The 19,349-nt window shown below is 45.7% G+C and overlaps 1 protein-coding gene across 1 annotated transcript in view; it reads left to right on the plus strand.

The window, feature by feature from the left end:
- DTD1 (D-tyrosyl-tRNA deacylase 1) overlaps nucleotides 1–19,051 on the plus strand; it is a 124,404-nt gene extending 105,353 nt beyond the window's left edge. The window contains exon 3 of the mRNA XM_011963600.1: nucleotides 18,812–19,051. Within this exon, the coding sequence (XP_011818990.1) occupies nucleotides 18,812–18,964 (153 nt within the window). The 3' untranslated portion in view covers nucleotides 18,965–19,051. The remainder of the gene's footprint in view (nucleotides 1–18,811) is intronic.
- Nucleotides 19,052–19,349: the final 298 nt, after the last annotated feature.

Consider the following 19,349-nt stretch of genomic DNA (forward strand, 5'->3'; position numbering starts at 1 on the left):
TCATTATTCAATTGATGAAAAGAAGTTTTGTGTGCGTCTGGCTTGTGGAAAGAGTCATATCACTTTAGACCAGAGTGTCTCAGCCTCACAACTCTTGCCATTCTGGGGCAGATCGTTCTTTATTGTAAGGGGCTGTCTTGTGCATTGTTGGATGCTCAGCAGCATCTCTGGCCTCTGCCCACTGGGTACCAGTAGTGTCCGCCAACAGCTGTGGCAACCAAAAATATCTCCAGAGACTGCCAGTGTCTAGAGGGGCAGGGGAAGGCAGGAGACGGGAGGAGTGCTAAGTCGCCTCCAGTCTAGAGCCCCTACATTAGATGCTTTGGTGCCATTGTGCTCATCTTGGCTATTGTTGGCCCTGCTACTTGGCTCCATACCAGTGAGATAGAGGCTAATGATAGTAATAAGTATATTTCAGGAACCTTAGCCAGTCTTACCTATACTGCCTGTCCGAGGCATTTACAAAAGCAGGAATGTTCCAAGGAATTCTGTGTTTCTAAAATTTTAATTTGTGGAATAGAGCCCATGGCTAGCCTGATCACAGGAACAAATGATCGTATTCCAAGCAGATTATTTTCTGCAGCCAGCTCTGATATCCACATTACAGTACACTTGGTTTTGTATATGTAATTCTGTTGGTGCAGTGTGTAATAATCTATTTGAGAATTATTTAGTAGCACAAGAGATTGTTACAGGTGAATTTACATACCTCAGATTCATGTGTGCTGCAGCTCCATTGTAGAGGAAAAGGATTTTAACCTATTGCTTCATACACTTAATGATTCTATGAGTTCAGATATTTTTGCTACAGGTATCAAAAGATAAACTGGCCTAAATGATAAGGACATGTATTAGATCACATAACCAAGTGCAAGAAGTCAGGCTCTGTCAATTGAGTGACTCAGTAGTGTCCTCAAGGGTTCAGACCCCTTCGGTTTTCCATTTACTTTTCTAAGTGTGTTGGCTTTCCTCATGGTCCTAGAGTCACCACCACATTTCCAGGCACTGCGTGGAGACACACAACAATATTCAAAGGCAGAAAAGGGAATGTTCCTATCTCTTGCCCCCTTTTAAGACTTTCCTGGAAGCCCCTGGCAAACTTCCTCTCATGTTCATTGGCCAGAATTCCATCACGTACTTTGTCTCAGCCAACACCGGCAAGAGGAAAGCCCCATGAGCTCTGTGATGGTTTAGACTGGCGCCTGCAGGAAGGACCTGGCTGGGTGGAGAATGATCCACTAAAGAGGAGTTCCATGAGCAAAGAAGAAGGTGGGGCAGAGTGGGCAGGTAGGCAGACTGGTGCCTCCCACCATGGTGTGTGGGCAGTGACACCTCTGTGAAATTTGTATTCATTAAATTTTTTTTATTTTGTGTGTGACTTTATCTTTCCCAGAGAGGGGAAGTGGAATGCTGGAGACAGTTGAAGAGTTGCCATCTTTGCATTCCAGGCACCTGTTGGCCTTGGCTGGCTGAGAGCCTGTGAGGACAGGTGGACTCTTGGGTGCTGGGACCCATGGCCACGGGGAATGAGCAGAGTGACAGAGCAGTTCGTGGCAGGTGCTGTGGTGAGGTAGCAGCTGTAGGACCTGGGACTTGGCTGCATGCCTGGAGGCCTGGGCAGGCCCCATGGGTGGCAGCAGAGGGGCCTGCCTGAGCTCTGGAGCTGCATGACAGAATGTGGATTCCCCCATGGCTGCCAGGGGTGAGGTGTTGTGTCGTGGGAACCTGGAGGGCAGCCTCAGCCCAGCCCTGAGAGAAGACCAGCATGAGGTGGCTCAGAAGCCCCAGGCATGAACGTAGGCCTGGGCAGGAAACAGGATGATGTGGTGGGGCTGGGGAGGGTTTGGAATTCCTGGAGGGTAAAATGCAAGGCGAGAGGAAGTGGATGACGAGACTGGCGGGGCTGTTTGAGGCTAGGTCTGGGAGGACTTTCCTGAAGGGGAGGGCAGCCCTGGAAGGGATCTGGGTGGGGAGAGACGTTACTCTGTCATGAGTTTTAGTGAGATATTCACATGCCACACAGTCCATACATGTGAAGTACACAATTCATGACCTGTAGTTCATTCGCAGAGTTGAGCAATCATCACCATGAAAAGACCCCTGTTTTTAGCTGTCACCCTCTCCTTCCCCCCATCCTCTGCAGCCCTGAGCTGTAGATTTCCCTACTGGGGGCATTCCCTGTCAAGGAGGACACACAGTATGTGACCTTTGTGCATGGCTTCTTTCACAGAGCGGAGCATCTTTGGCGTTTGTCCGTGCCGTGGCACGTGTCAGCACTTCAGTCCTTATTTCCATGTAATCTTCCATCATGTGGACTTCATTCACCCACCCAGCGGTGGATGGGTGTTTGTGGGAGAGGCGGCCTAGGGTGAAGCAGAGGGGAGGCTGATGGAGAAGATGGTTTGTTCACTGTGGAAAGGGGGTTCCAGGAAGCTTAGGTGAGAAGAGGCCAAAGGAAAAGGCAGCAGTGATAGGAACATTGTGAGTGTGTGGGATAGGGGATGGGAGGGGCATGGGTAGGACCCTGGAGGGATTTGTATTCAGCTCCTTCATGGACTTGGAGCCTGTCAGCCCCTCCTGGCCTTCCTGCCTCCTTGGCTCGCCTTTTCTACTTGCTGGCTGCTGGTGACCCTTCAGCCGGCAAGAGGGCCCTGCCTGGGGAATGGGCTAGCTAAAAGGTCCCCTGGAGTGTAGGGAATAGGGCGAGGCCGTCATCCTGAGTTTGGCTTCTGGTCAGTGGCGCAGCAAAGTCTGACTAGGGGATGAGAGTCAGCCCATCTTCAAAGCCACTTGAACTCTGACTGAAAACCGTGCTCCCTATGAAACCTCAGTTTAAAATAAGCCCTCTAGCCCAGCGCTTCCCAAAGTTCAAGGTGCACAGGAGTCCCATGGGGATCTGTCAGAACGCAGATTGTGGTTCTGCAGGTCTGGGTGGAGCCTGGTAGTCTGCATTCTGACAGCTCCCTGGAGATCTGCTGCTGTTGCTCCCAGGACCAGCCTCACTTCCAAATAGGTCGTTGCTCCTCAGTCCTATTTCGGTGTCTGGATGTAGGAATCTGTAAGTAGGGGAAGTGGAATAACCAAAGGGATGTGGCCCTAAGGTTGTTAGATCTTTTTGAGGCCTCATTTGCATAGGAAACTCACAAGAGCAGCTGTTGAGGCTAGCAGCAGGGCTTTCTCAGAGCACAAAGCAGTGCTCTTGCGGCAGGAAAAGCCTCTGCCTGGGTCCCCCGGTTCTGTCTGGTGACAGGTATATTTTGAGGCAGGAGAATAAAAATAGTAAGATGGCTCTAAGCATTGCATGCATTCTCCAATTTCATTGTTAGCAAACTTCCTCCCAGGAGTGACAGTTCCTGACAGCATCCTGAAACTGAATTGAGGCTAATGACAAAGATACCTGGGAGCTGGGTTTTATTTGTACCAAACCTATGGCCAATGCTTGCTTGCTTGCTTGATTGATTAAGACAGAGTCTCACTCTGTTGCCCAGGCTACAGAGTGCAGTGGTGCAGTCATGGCTCACTGCAGCCTTGACTTCCTGGGCTCAAACCACCCTCCTGCCTCAGCCCCTCAAGTGGCTGAGACTACAGGCGTGTGCCACCACGTCTGGTGAATTTTTGTATTTTTTGTAGAGACGGGGTTTTGCCATGTTGCCCAGGCTGGTCTTGAACTCCTGGGCTCAAGTGATCCTTCCGCCTCATGGCTAAGGCTTTTATAGATTCATTTTCTTCTACAGCAATAGAGTTCACAAGAGTTTTGTCGTGGTTTGCTAACATTTCTTTTCAGAAGTAAATGGCAATGATAACACGTTTGATTTCTGGTTCTTTGTGAGCTACTGTTGAGATCCTGAAACTGAACAGGCTCAACCATGGCCCCGGGGTATTCAGAGTTGAGATTTCAATTAAATTTGCAGAAGTGTCATAATAATACCTTTGAAGAGCACTTCATTTTCTCTGACAAGCTGCATACTGGAGAATTGTACATTTGTGATCAATAGTGGTTTTTTTTCCTCTTCAGATATTCTGTGGAAAAGCCAGTCATATATTAGAACCCTTTGCGCAAAGCCGTGACTAAAAATGAAGTGTCATCACTTCTGTGCTTTAAAAAATGTATTATGTAATATTTGATAGCTGAAAAGGAGTATCTGTAATACACATGAGTCAAAAGCATAACGACAACACAAACAGCCTAGGCGCTGCCTCCCAGCCTGAGAAGCAGAGCGACTTCCATACCCAGGGCCTTCCTGCCGCCTCCCTGCATAGCCCGCCCCTGCCCAGGGATGACCGCTGTCCTGCCCCTATGTTCATCAACCCCCTCCTTCCTTCTCTCTCTCAGTGGCTTCTAGAGCATGTCGGTGTCCCTAGGCAGGTGGCCTGGACTTCGTATTTGAGCCCTTCCTCCAGTGCTGTCCTTTTGCCTGTGTCTTTTCTTCTAGGTGTGGCCTGTGTGTGCTCTCCCGTTTCTACCTGCTCCACTGCCAAACAGTCCCTCGGAGCTGGCTGTTGTACTCTTCCCCAAAATATACGTTTTTTAATGATGAAGAGATGGGAATTGTGGTTTTTGATTACTGCAGCCATTTATTTTCCATATCAGCACCTCAAATGGTAAATCAGTCTGTACAGAATATGTCATACTTTAAAGAACTCTCTTTTTATTGGCATTTAAATTGTTTCACAGTTTTTACTATTGTAAAAACCAGTGCAGTGAACATCCTTTTGCATGTATCTTTGTGCTTAATAGCCAGTTATTTTCCACAAGATAAATCCCAAGGGGTGTGAGTGCTGGGTCATAACAAGCATATACTTAGTGCTTTAAACTATGCATTGCCAAATTGCGTTCCCAAGGCCCAAATTTATACTCCTTATCACCAACATAAAATGTTCCTTTCCTCAAACCCTTGCAAAGGCTGAGTATTGTAATTGTTTAATCCCTATCCATTTCATGAATCATAAATTATATCTCATTGTTTGTATTTGTATCAACTTAATTGCTAATAAAGTTGAGCTCTTCTTTTCCACAAGCTCATTAGGCATTTGCATTTATTCACAATTTTTAAATTGATTGTGAATCTGGATTTTAGATCTAGATAAGCTTGATTACCTTCTTGTTTGCATTTTATATTTTCTCATTCAAGAATTAGTTTTGGCATTTGTATAACTTATTTTACTGGTTACATTACTTAACATAATTTCCTTTATTATTCTCAAGAGGCTGGAACTCTTTTATGAGTCATTTATTCATTTATTTTTTAAGGATGGGAATGATGTTATATTTTCTGAATATTTGCATGTTTTGGAATGTCTTGGTTGACATAGAATATTTGGGTCACCATCTTTTACTCTCAGACTCTGTTGACATTGTCCTGTCCTGATGTTTGGTTGACTGAGTTCCTTACTTCTCTACATCCATTCCTCTGTTGTCATGCAGTCTTTTATTCACCCAACACGTAGTTTGTCAGTGTCTTACCGTCGTGGCTGTCCACTGGCATTTAGTGGTGTTGAAGGGAACACCACTTGGTGTTGATCCTTGGTATGGATCTCCTTTCTTCAATTTCCCTAAGGGTCGGTCCTTCCCTTATATGCTGAGCATTTCGTTAGCCCATGAGATGAAGGATTGTTGCCCTTCTGTAATGTATTTTCTTATTGGCTTTTCTGTATCTGCTCCGCTCCCTCCTTTTACAGGTCCTGTCCTACAGATGACTGGATTTCCTGTGTTGAATTTCCCAGTTTCTGCTTTCTGCTTATCATTTTTTCCTCTGGGTATCAGAAAAATGACATGAACTGATTTTTCTGAATCATTAGTTTTGTTTTCTGTAGAACTTGATCTGTTGTTAACCACATCCACTGTGTGTGCTTTCTTTCTCCAATCAATTTAAGTTGTTTATTAAAGTATTATGAACATAATTCAACATCACATAATACCTGAAGGCGTATAATGAAAAATAACACTCTCTGCCTGTTCTCAATCCTTGTCCTCTTATCCACAAGCAACCGATTTGAACATATTTTGAGCAATTTCTTTATGTATTTTTTCTGTATTCCTAAATAATGAACTTTTGCTATTTCTTGATTAAAATTTGAAATTATTTTTTCATGCTGCTATGTAGACTATATAGATGAAGACTCAACACTTTTCAGTCCCTACTACTTTCCCTCTTCTATCATTGTTATGTCATTTTTTTTTTTGAGACGGAGTCTCGCTCTGTTGCTGGGGCTGGAGTGCAGTGGCCGGATCTCAGCTCACTGCAAGCTCCGCCTCCCGGGCTTACGCCATTCTCCTGCCTCAGCCTCCCGAGTAGCTGGGACTACAGGCGCCCGCCACCTCGCCCGGCTAGATTTTTGTATTTTTTAGTAGAGACGGAGTTTCACCGTGTTAGCCAGGATGGTCTCGATCTCCTGACCTCGTGATCCGCCCGTCTCGGCCTCCCAAAGTGTTGGGATTACAGGCTTGAGCCACCGTGCCCGGCCTATGTCATTATTTTTAATTGATTCAATAAGCAATATTTATTGTCTGAACTCTCTGTTAGACACCACAAAGCTGCGTTGTATCCTATCATCTTTATTGCTGTTGTTCAGCTTTTTGCTTTTCTGGGAGTGTGTTCTTCTCTAATTCTCCTTGAAGCCTTGTAGAAAGTACTTTCTTTACTCCTCCTGCTCCCAGGCCTCTGTTTCCCAGGCCTTCGCTCCAGTGCCCCTCTGTGGAGCCCACTCTCTGGAAGCCTGACTAGCTCCCGTGTGGGCCACTTGCTGTCCTGGCTGCTGAGCTCACGTCTTGCCCAAATTTGGTCTCCACCTCTCTCCCAGGTCATGTCTACTGCTCTTCTGGGTTCCAAGTCTTCCTCTCTTGTTTTATTGTTATTTTGTACAATAATTCTTCACTGTTCCAAATCTGCTTGCTTGGCATTTATACAAGGTATAGACCAAGTGGGAGAGGAAAAAAGGGTTCTCTTTTTCTTAAGACTCTAGTAAATTGAAGAAACATTTGAGTCATTTAAAGAACACTGTTAGTTTAAAATGCTCATGAACAGTTTTGTTACCAATTATGCATTGAAATACCAACACTGAAATTGCTTAAGTGCCTCCTTAAACTTTGTTACAGTTCATGATTATTAACCAGACATGTGCCAACAGGATACTAGATGTTGACTAAAGTCTAAAGTGGATGTAGAATCAATAGGGTGTCGATTACTTTTGCCTTCTAATAGTTTATGGCCTACAAAATGGTAAAGGTACACAGGCCAGGAGTACATGGGGGCATGGTCAGTGCATCTCCTTCAGTGGAAAGGGAAATGGTTACTTCTGTCCTCTCTTTGACATTTTACCATTAGCCCTATTGAAGGGAAAACCCAGGACATAGGTGTGGTGAAGCAAAGGCGATTTCAGCACTGGGAGTGTTAGAGGTGCAGTCGACACCTTGTTCCCCAGTAGGGTTAGGGAATGGACAGCAACATAATACAAAACCCTGGCTACTAGAATATATCGTTTGTCATACATATGGAGTACTGGTTTTCAAAGAATTAGCATATACAATAAAAATGTGACAAAATTATACTCAAATTTGCTTGATCATTCCTTCCCATTCCAGCCTCTTTCAGTGCCTTGCAGGGTGGGGAGTAATCCTGAACGTCTGCCACGGCCTTCCAGTGTGCAGACACGTAAACCAACGTAGGCCTCTGGTTAAGAGAGGGCTAGATAGCAAGTTACACATAACGAATTCTCATGTTAACATGTGGGTTTTTTCAAAGCATTTAAAATGCTTGTGGTTTAGGTCTCCAAGTAAAAGGATTTAGGTGTACAGGTGGTTTGTTCTAGGAGGTCCTCCCATGAAGGAAGAGAGGACTCAGAAGGGAGGCCGGGGGAGGAAAGCCTAAGCATGTTAACCATCCCAGGTGTCCTCAGGAGGACTGTATGGGACACATCTCAGTAGACTCGGTGGGCGGGAGGAGGGTGGGGTTCTTAATACCCTGTGTCTCATTTCTCAGTGGCTGAGGACCACTTCTAGAGTCCTTCACTTCCAGACACTTGTGGCCTGCCCTATACTCAGGCCTTGTGCCCGCCTGTGGCCACATGGTGTCCTTAAGCAGAAAGGGGCAGGTGCTCAGGTAGGAGGCCATGGACTTGCAGGTCAGTTGTCCATGGAGGCTGCAGGTGACCGCTGGGCTGGGGGACACAGTGGGCTCTGGCAGTGTCTGCGGTGGGGAGCTAGCAGGGAGGATTTGAGGGCAGCTACACTGATAGGGAAATACTCTTGGGTTGACTGCTAGCCTCTCCCATCCCACTATGGCCTGAAACAAGCAACGACTAGGTCCTGAAGGCTGGAGCTGTTGCACCATGTCCCCTGCAGGGAAGGAGTAGACCAAAGAGACTTAGCTAAGTCAGAGTAATGAGAATAATAGAAAGGCAACTGAACTGTCCCTTTTCTTATTTTTGCATACTTAAAAGGGTTCTTTTAAACAATGGGGAATTAGAAAATAAAATTAGCTTGCACGATTTCAGATGGGGACAGATGCCTGCTTGCTTGATTAAAAAAAATTCTACAAAAACCTCAAGTAGAGTTAATAGTGTATGAAAATTAGGTACCATGTGTGCACTTTGCTTCATAATGTTTTTATTAAGCAACCAGTCGATTTAAAAATAATGCAATGCCACCACTGACATAATGGCACTCTACACTGTGTGTTATGGAAACATCCAGCATCCTCTCTTAATATTCTGTTGGGTTTTCCATTACACAAGGACTTTTTTTTAAAAAAAAAAGCTTTCAGAATTATCACATAATATGAAATTATATTAAGCTGCAGTTTGAGAAAACAAATTATTCACATATAAATTCCAATTACGTTTTAAGTATGTCTGTATCAGCTAGAGATAATGTATGGATGTAGGTCTCTACCGATCTTGTAAAATGCCACATTAGATTCAGACTCCTATCCTCAAATTTTTACCAGTAAATGTCATTTGCTCACTGCAGGTTGCCTCCTCCTTCTTTCCCCATCCCACCCTCTGCCACCAGGCCTGTAAGTAGCAGAAAGAAATGGAGAAGCCAGAGGTCACAGTCTTGTGGGATTTCAGTTCAAGAGCTGTCCCAATTCTGAGGGGAAAAATGAATCTATACAAAGTTGACACATGGCCATCGTGCTGGCCAATGGCGATGTCCTCTCCCTGAATTTGAGTGTAAGTCTCCATCATTCTCATGATAATCCATTCCTGAAGATGTCTCAGGCTGCTGTGCCCCTTTTTGGGCTTTATTGCATCTGGACAGTAGTGGTGGAAAGTTGCCTTCCAGAAGTTTCTATAACCTAGCAGAGCACACTGAGGCATGATGAAGTTCAGAGAAACAGCCTAGACCCAAGGGGGTACATTGTTAATTTAATTTTTCTGTGTTCCACAGCATGCTTTACTCTTACATTGTCTTGAAATTCTTCATTATTCAACTAAGCAAATACCAAATGACAGCTGGTTGTGTTTATCTCCAGGATGACAGAATGATCACACAGCATGGTATAAGTGACTTGACAAAAATCAGAGCATTTGTTACTGGTGGTAGTTGATGGACACTTAGGACAGTGAGCATTGTGGAGATAAATTTCTAAAGCTATTGACATGAGTTAATGGGCTAATGGATGGGGGCATTTACCCCTTTGCCTTTAATTCATGTCTTGACTTCTGCGGAGTCTGGCTGGGTACATCCTCTCTGCACAGCATCCTCTGGTTCTAGCCGTTCCTCCTGATATCAGCCGGGCAACAGGAGTGGGCAAGCATGCTGAGTAATCTACCTTGTGGTATTTTAAAAAGTAATTGCAGAGGAGATATTTGATCTTTATGACTTGTACCATAAGACTTTTTTGGAATCTTTGTAAGGGTTTGGTTGGAACAGAACTTTTCCATCTACACTATGATCTGTAAAAATCATAGTAACTGACTTCATGAGGTTTGAGTTCTTCTTTTGTTATTTTCTTCACTCTCTAATTAGATTTTGCTCATATGCAGGACAGAGTAGTCTGGCAGGAAATAACCAGCATTAAAGTAACTCAAAGATAGGGCCATACCTGGCATTGTCCAGCAAGAATGGAAACAGGGTGTGCTGTCCTGGACCTGTGGCAATTACCAGAAGCCCGTGTGCAGGTGTTTGCGCTACAAGGAACCAGGTCGACTGAAGGCTTGTCCAGGAGTCCCGAGACCTGGCGTTCCTCCCAGCCTGACAGCTGCCTGGAGGTGGCATGAGGCGGGCTATCATTTAACTGACCTCACCTCTATTGTGTTCAGAAGTAATCTGCAAATTATAATATCTGTTCTTGATTTCTCAGAATGCCAAAGGGGACACATTGATTGTCACAATCTAAGGGGTCATTTATTTCCTGAGTGTGAAGATAGACTTTTTAAAGATCTTAAGATTCCAAGTTATGTGCTTGGGCCCTTTGAGGATGGAGGTGCTCTTTTTGTAAATTGTAGACTCAAGATAAAGAATGAGTCTTGAGTTGAGTTGGGTTTTGTGGGACTTATCACAGAAATAAACTAGGACGTCTATGAGAAGCTGTAATTTTTCACCATCATTCCCCAAAATCGTGTTGGAAGGCAGTTTAGGACACCATCACCATCTCACTCTAGAGCAGCGGTGTCCAAACCCTTTGAATGTAAGAACATTTTTGCTTCTCTGTGGTGGCAGATATGAAAATTATGCACAGATTCTTTTTTTTTTTTTTTTTTTAGCAGTTCATCAACTATCATTAATGTGAGTGTATTTTATGTGTGACCCAAGACAATTCTTCTTCCAGTGTGGCCCAGGGAAGCCAAAAGGTTGGACATCCATGCTCTAGAGTAATCCTTCCTATCAGGGATTCCTGGGCACCTGTGTTCTGAAAGGACATGCCCATAAATCGGTTTTCTAGAACCCCTTCATAGCTTAATCTAGTGCTTAATGGCCTGATAGACTTGGGTGTTCCTGAGAGAAATATGGGGGTGATGGCAACAGCAGACACCATGTTCCTGTGGGCTGGGTTTGAATCCTTCAAGCCTAGGTGAGTGCTGCTGGTTGTAGGCAGCACAGCTTGTCTGATTTTCCCCTGGAGTGAGTGGAATCTTCAGGCGGCCTAGAGTTCAACTGGACACAAAGTGCTCAGCTCTCCAGTTTATTCACCAAGGTGCGCCCTCTGGCTCATTAGTGTCCATGGGAGCCTGAACTTCCTTATTCATTTCATGTTCTGTGTCATCGTCACCCTGGATCATCCCACAGTGTGAAGGGCTCTGTCTTTAAAGGTGCTTCAGGAGTGATGCTATGTGTGTGAAGGAACAGAGGCAGATCGCGATTCCCTGTTGATCTGATGCTTTGCACTTCTCAGGGCACGTGCACCTCACAGTCACCCCCTCTCCTTGCCCTAGGCATATCATATACAGAAAAACAGACCTTGACTGGCCACCCAAGAGCCTCTGTTTTTCTCTTCCCAGTGGCCTGCTGCCTGCTTAAGAGACAGATACCCCAACCCCAAAGGCAGGCCCCTCACCTGCCATTGCCAACACCCATGCCCGTTGAGTGCTAGTGAAGAGCTGTTCAGTTTTCCTACTCAACTGGCATAAAAGCTTGAGCCTCTGTGCCCTCTGAGGCTATCGTCTGGCCTGATCTTGCAAACAAACCCTGTCCTGTCCATTCATTTCTTCAGTCATTCATCTGTGGCCGGCATGTGCCACAGCACATGAGCCACATCACTGTGTCCATCTCAGTTAATGGGGGGCTCAGGCTCCTGCCACATGCCTCTGCCCCAGCGTGCCCTGCTGCCTTGCCGTGCCTGTCCTGTCCCAAGTCTTTGATGATGATTTTCACCGGTGTTGCCTCGACTCCCCTGCCACTCCCGACAAGAATGCTTCAGTTCTGCCCAGGGTGCCCTTCACTCGGCCCTTCCCTCCTGTTGCCCCATTCTCACCTGGGCGTCAGTTCTTCTGCCTTTGCCTGTGTGGCCCTGACATCTTTGTCTTCAGTCATCTCTGTGTGTTGTTTTCTGCTCAGACACACTGTCCTGCCATGTGCCATCTGCCACAGTATGCCGGGGAGTGAGGAGTAAACACCCGGGTGATGCCAGTCCCTGGAGTACCCCTGCCTTCTCACCCCCAACTAGGACCTGACTCCCACTCCCAGCACGGCTTTCGTTGGCCCTCCCCAAAGTTGGGGCTTGCCTGCCCTAGAGACCCCCCCCATACTTTGGCCATCCAGTGGCGCCACTAGGATGTACGGATGCTGACTGCATTCTTAGGCCATCACCTGAAGGCTTGGTCCTGAGTGTCCATGTCCCATTTGCAGGGCTTCCCCTGCCTGGGCTGCCTTGGGTCAGCAGGTGGGCCTGGGTCGGTCAGACTCCACTCCCTTGCCCTGATCTGCTTCTCCCACTGCCACTTACAGGCACACAGGGCCCTTTCCTGAGGCCAAGTGCCAGGGACATCAGAGAGCCAACACTAGGCTCGTGTCACTTCTGAGGCTTCCCCACTCTGCTCTTAGCCAGCCTTGTTACTGGTTGAGTTAAACTGTTGCCGGTAATTATATTTGATCCTCTGACTTCTTCAGCCATCAGGACAGAAAAGGATGGACGAACTGAGTCCAGCAGCAGCTTGGTCCACTGAGGAGCTGGACCAAGGTTAGGACCAGTTTCTCTTTAATTTGGCAAATGGAGATGGCCCTGAGGTCCCTTTCTACCCATGAAGACAAGTGTGCGGCTACAGAGGGCAACAGCTTGCCTTGTTGTATGCTCCGGGCAGAATGGTGGGGGCTTGAAGCACCCCCAGGTTCCTCTGCTTTACCCCTAATACACATCAAGTGCTTAGAGCAGGCCTGGCTTCATGTGAGTGGGGATTGCCAATTATTTTTCCAGTGGACAGTCAGCCTCAGGAAGGCAGGGCTCTGCTTGGTTTTCTGTTGTGTTGTTGGCACCTAGAATAGGTATAGTCAGTGCCCAAAAGTTACCTGCTAAGTGAAGTTAACAGATTAAGCAAGAAAGGTCATGTCGCTCCCTGGAAAGAATGCGGGGTTTGGCATCTAGAGGCCTGGGTGTGGTCCCCCTCAGCCACTAGCAGGCTGCAACCTTAAGTCACATGACCTTGCTGGGTGTCTCTGTCTTGTTTATGTCCATGGGCATGTGGTGAAAGATTCTGCTTTCAACTGCAAGTGCCACAAACCTACATGAGGGTGGCTTATAACATGAGGGTGGCTTAAACGGTAAGGAACCTGGTTGCCTCCCCTAATGGGAAAGCTGGTTCAGCCGGCTCAACCCTGCCGGGGCTCTCCAGAGACTTCTGTGCACCTCTGGATGTCCCCTCCTCGTTTGGAGAGCTGCACCATTCCAAAGCTCTGTTTCCTCCCCTCACTGTGGCCAAGGATTGGAAAGAAGGCAGTGTTTCCTTGCACCTGTGTTTATTAGGGAGGGAAGCCTTTTTCTGAAGACCCTCTGCAGTCCCCTCAGGTCCTCTTGGCTATGGTTTGTGTCACATGCCATGTGACAGGAGAACCAGACATTGCCACCTCTGAAGTAGGAGGCTCCTGCCAGCAGGGAGGGAGGAAGGGGCTGGGAAGATGAGTAGCTGCAGTGTAGGCAGCTGGTGGTGGCTTCTCTGTGGGACATTGATGATCATTCAACTGCTATCAGGTTGTTAAGAGCAAACAAGGTCACATAGGTGGAAATGCTAAGTGGGAATCCCTAATAGGTGACACACATGCACCCCATCAACATTATGTTCCAGATACATGTTTGAAAAGAAAGTGCAAATTACCTTAGGTGGCGCTTGTCCTCTGCATTGTGGCCTTAGGCCTTCGGTGGAGCTTGTCCTCTGCAGTGTGGCCTCAGGCTCCACCCTGCCCTATTGTCTTCCTCTTGGTCACTTAACTCATTTTGCTTCCTGGCTGGTCTCTCAAGGCATTTAAGTTTGCAGGCCCTGAAATCGGACATTATAAGATTAATGTTCAGCTGGTTCATTCTTAGACTGTGCAATTAGAGCTTGGGCATCTTAATTAAAAGGAAAATCCCTTATGTTTTCAGTGGATTTAATCATGAGTTGGGCGAGTCTGGATCTGCATATTCCAGTCCCCCATCTTTTGGCACCCGTGTTCCCAAGCTTCACTGCGAGAGGTGCAGGCTGACCACAGGACCATCACCTGGCGCCCGGTGGTGTCTGTGTGTCCAGGGCTGCTTTCAGAAGGCTGGGTTTCTCTCTAAGGCGATAAAGCCAGCATGGTTTGGACAGTCTGTCCCTTACAATGTGGGCCTTCTTACCAGTTGATTGAAAACAAGCAAGCAAACAAAACCCCAGAAGTACTCTATTTCAGTGTTTGTAGATCGTATGTTCACAGACCTGTAGTGGTTTATATTCTCCTTGACATGTATCTCCTCTTAATTTGAAAGCTGTTGACATTTTGCTTGAAACCCATATGCAGTACCAGTTTCTTTTCTTCTTCTTTTTTCTCATCTGTTTCCTTAAAAAAAAAAATCCAGCTGCTTTCTTGCCTTGAGATGTAAATTCCACATTTTGGCTGCATTGGATTCCAAGTTTTCCCAGAAAAGGCTTAAATTTATTAGGTTAGTTCACAATGTTCTCACAGAGAACTTGAATTTGCGGCGTGGAGCCATATGTGGTTGGGTTGTTTTAAGATAAATACTGTAAGAGAGTCAGCATTACATCGCTGGCAGAAATGTGGGCTGTGCCTGTCATTTAAATAGTTATCACATGTGATTTAAAAGCTGGCAGTCGATGGGAGGGGGCGGGGTTGGAGGGGGAAGGTCAGATGGACATTTCTGCATCTGTGGTGTCTGTGCCTCTGCCCCAGCACAGAGTCGAATGACACCACGAGGAGCTGAGAAACCCCCAGAAGGCTGTGCTAATTGGGGTTAGTCCCCATCATCCTCTCTGGATCTCGTTCTCAATAGCATAAAAGAGTACAAAGTGAAGAACAGGATGGGTCACAAAAAGGCCTTTGCGCGAGATTACATCTTAGCAGGGGGGAGGTTTATTTAGTTTTGTGACTGTTGATATTCACATTTTATGTTTGTTTGTTTGTTTGTTTGTTTGTTTTATCTCTGAAGATGAGAAACAAAACTGAGAGGGCATCTTGCTTTTTAAAAATTGTGCTTTCTCAGCATCCAACTTGGACCTGTTCATGAGTATTTATATATGTGTGTATCAGTGCATGCATCTACACACACGTATGACATACAAGTATGAACACATGGATGCGAATATAAAATGTCAATTGCTGGCAGCAGAAGGCAGCTTACCACAAGTTACTGCAGAACACCGATTCCCAGATATTTGGATTTTATGAATCAGGAATATAGAAAACAAAAAGAAATTGGGGAGTCTAGCATGGATTGCTGACTTCATGATTTCCAAAATTGCTTGATTTTTTAAATTATAGTAAAATACACATAAAACTTACCATCTTAACCATTTTAAGTGTACAGCTTAGTAGTAATAGGTATATCCACATCGCAGAATCCAAAATCAGTTCGCAAGAAAAGGAACGAGACAGAAGGAGTCCTGCATACTGTCCTTATCATTTCATCAAAGAAAGAGCATTTTAACAACAGAAGAGAGACGAAAGGAAAGAAGTCTGTTGTTTTAGATACAGGAAATTCCTCGTAACCTGTGGCAGAATAGTAAAGAGAAAAATATTTGTCCATGGAAAAATAATAATACAGAGAACTATATAATAAGCAGCTGTGTGTGGCCATTTCCCAGATTTAAAAAATGCTAGCTTTTTGTCATCTTTTCTCCAGATCATTCATTCCTACTTAAAGTGCTGCTGCATGAACTGTTTGTTACCAGGCCATGGTGAAACAAAGAACAAAACCGAGAGGGCATCTTACTTTTTAAAACTAGAATTGCGCTTCCTCAGCATCTAACTTGGACCTGTTCTTGAGTATTTATATACGTGTGTACATGTGTATGCACACTCACTGTCACCCACGCTGGAGTGCCGTGGCGTGATCTCGGCTCACTGCAACCTTCATTTTGTGCCAGAATGAAGTCAGCTACACCACGGAGTTCATAGTTGAGAAGAAATCTCTCACAATACTTTGCTGATGAAGGAAGCTGTGTGTTGATTTACATTCTGACACGAACATCTTACTGTTTGCTGGTCCAGGTGTCACGTGCATTTTGTGGACTGCACTGATTAGCAACTCTGCTCTAGATCTGGTTTTGTTCTTATAAAGTTGACAGTTACATTTGAAGCCTGTATATATTCATTCCACTAAGATCCCATTCTCCTCTTTCCCCTCCATGTTTACTAGTGTATTAAAGTTGGCGTGTATTCTTCCAGGCCATAGTGTATTTGCATGAGCTCACTAGCAATATAGAGTATTATTTTGTGTCAGTGGAATCCTACCGTATATAGCCTTCTGAAGCTAAATTTGTTTTGTATAACATGATTTTCAAGATTTCCCTATTTTTTTTTAATTAAAAAAATTTTTTTTTGAGATAGTCTTTCTCTGTCACCCAGGTTAGAGTGCAGTGGCGCGATCACAGCTTACTGCTGTCTCAACCCCCTGGGCTCAAGCAATCCTCCCATCTCAGCCTCCCCAGTAACTGGGACTACAGGCATATGCCACCACACCTGGCTAACTCTTTTTTGTTTTGTTTTGTTTTTGTAGAGACAGGGTCTCTCTATGTTGCCCAGGCTGGTCTCAAACTCCTGAGTTCAAGCAGTTGCCCACCTTGGCCTCCCAAAGTGCTGCTATTACAGGCATGAGCCACCACCCCTGGCCAAGACTTGGCTGTTTTGATATATGTAGATCTGCTGTGCAGTATTGCTTTAGGGGCCAGACCACATTACATGTATCTGTCCTCCTAATGTTGATTAACATTTGGGTTGTTTCTAGGTTTTTGCAAATACAAATGACACTACAGTGCATGTTGTTAGAAGCCCCCACTGTGCACACAAGTGGAAATTTATCCAGGGGAGTTTTCTGGGAGGATAGTTGCTGAGTCAAAGGTGAAGTGATGTCTTCATTCACAAAATCTAATTAGCATATTAACCAAACTTAGCTGTATTCTACAGCTTTTCAGGTATATGGGGAGTAGGAAAGAGTAAGCCAGGGGTCCCAAACCCCCAGGCCAGGGACTGGTACTAATTCCCATGGCCTGTTAGGAACCAGTCCGCACAGCAGGAGGTGAGCAGCCTATCAGCGAGCCTTACCGCCTGAGCTCCGCCTCCTGTCAGATCAGCAGTGGCATTAGATTCTCATAGGAGCGGGAACCCCATTGTGAACTGTGCATGTGAGGGATCTAGGCTGAACGCTTCTTATGAGAATCTCAGTAATGCCTGATGCTCTGAGATGGAACAGTTTCATCCTGAAACCATCCCCTCTTCTGTCCCCCCATCTCATGGAAAAATTGTGTTCTATTAAACCGGTACCTGGTGCCAAAAAGGTTGGGGACCACTACTGTAAGTCAATTATTAATAAATTTGATTTCCTGGACCCAATTGAGAGCTACTGGTTGGTTGTTCATCTCTCAAAGGGTTAACTCAAAGTCTGTTCGTAGTGGAAGAAATGATCTGGCAGATTGGGGGAAATGACTCGTCTTTGTGCCTTGGATGTGGGGCAGGGACCAGCAGGGAGAAGTCAGCCCTTCAATAAGTTTCCTTCTTTTTATGTAAACTAGAAAAAGTTCACAGACTTGGTCTGGGATGGAGATAAAACTGGGTATTGCTGTCTCTTTGTTTTTTGGTCTAAGAAAATCCTGTGGCTCAAAACTTGGCCAGTCTTCTCTGCTGGGTTTCTCAGCAGGCTTTCCTGGAGTGGCCAGGCTGCTGCTCAGTGTTAGATGATGGAAGCTTCTTTCAGCCATCCAGCTGATGCTTTCTTTGAAGAACTATTCAGGGAAGAAGTGGGCCCAGGTTCCATTTGAGTGAGACATCAGGGGCGTGTCCCCTGCTGGCCTGGTGGGAGCCTGAGAAGGCTCCGGTGGCCAGCGTCCCTGAGTGTCGCCACCACACAGCCTGCTGGGAGCACTCAGTGCCTCAGCTGCAGGCGAGTGTGGCTTCAGTCTCAAACCAACTGAAAACTGAGATGGTATTCACTGTGCTTAATGCACTTTGTTTCATAGCCTTCTCTGTAATCTTCAGCAAAGAGTGACGTGTTTTGAACATTCTTTAGAAAACAAGTGGTGTGGTGTCGTGGCTCACACCTGTAATCACAACATTTTGGGAGGCTGAGGTGGGTGGATTGCTTGAGCCCAGGAGTTCAAGAACAGCCTGGGCAACATGGTGAAACCCCGCCTCTACAGAAAAATTGGCATGCAGTGTAGTCCCAGATACTTGGGAGGTTGAGGTGGGAGGATCACTTGAACCCAGGAGGTTGAGGCTGCAGTGAACCATGATTGCACCACTGTACTTCAGCCTGGGCAACAGAGTGAGACCCTGTCTCAAAAAAAAAAAAAAAAAGACAAAAGAAAACAGCAAGAAGAAGATAACTTGATGAGAAGAAAACTATCAAAGACAAAAGTAAGAGATGAAGAGCCTTCGTGTATGGAGCTCTTCTAAGGCTGTTGAAGAAGGCTGTGGCATGGCCACTCCCTCATGCTGTGTGCCAGGTTGAATTATGGTCGGGGAAAAGTCTGAGAGTGATTACTCCTATTACTAATGATTTGTTTCAGTGACTCGGGTGCCTGTTGGAGAAACATTCCGTGTATAATTTGGTATATCTGAACCAGTGTTCTGCCAGGTTATCAGAAAAACCCTTTTCAATGATTCCCACCTGGGAAGTCACTGGTGTGTGGGATACACAGGCATGTGTTTGTGTTTGTAAAATATTCTTTTTTATTTTTATTTAATCAGCTGTCAAAGCTTGAAAAACAGCAGCAGAGAAAAGAAAAGACCAGAGCTAAGGGACCTTCCGAATCAAGCAAGGAAAGAAACACTCCCCGAAAAGAAGACCGCAGTGCCAGCAGCGGGGCGGAGGGTGACGTGTCCTCTGAACGGGAGCCGTAGCTCAGGAGGCAGAATTCAGGTAGGAGCTTCCCTGCTTGGCTTCGTCTTCCCACATTTTGGGGAAGCAGCAATGAATAGGAGGGAATAGCTGCTGGGGTTGAATTCATTCATTTCACAGGCGTTCATCCATAGCTTCCTTAAATCTGCTGCCTTCTAGGATGGAGACGAAAGTTAGTGTGTTAGTGCATTTTCACGCTGCTGATAAAGACATACCTGAGACTGGCTAGTTTATAAAGATAAAGAGGTTTAATGGATTCACATTTCCACGTGGCTGGGGAGGCTTCACAATCATGGTTGAAGGCAAAAGGCAGTTCTTACATGGTGACAGAGCAAGACTCCGTCTCAAAAAAAAAAAAAATCAAGTGAAAGGGGTGTCCCCTTATAA

Source organism: Colobus angolensis, unplaced genomic scaffold (genome assembly GCF_000951035.1).
Source record: "Colobus angolensis palliatus isolate OR3802 unplaced genomic scaffold, Cang.pa_1.0 Scaffold117, whole genome shotgun sequence".
Taxonomy (NCBI): domain Eukaryota; kingdom Metazoa; phylum Chordata; class Mammalia; order Primates; family Cercopithecidae; genus Colobus; species Colobus angolensis.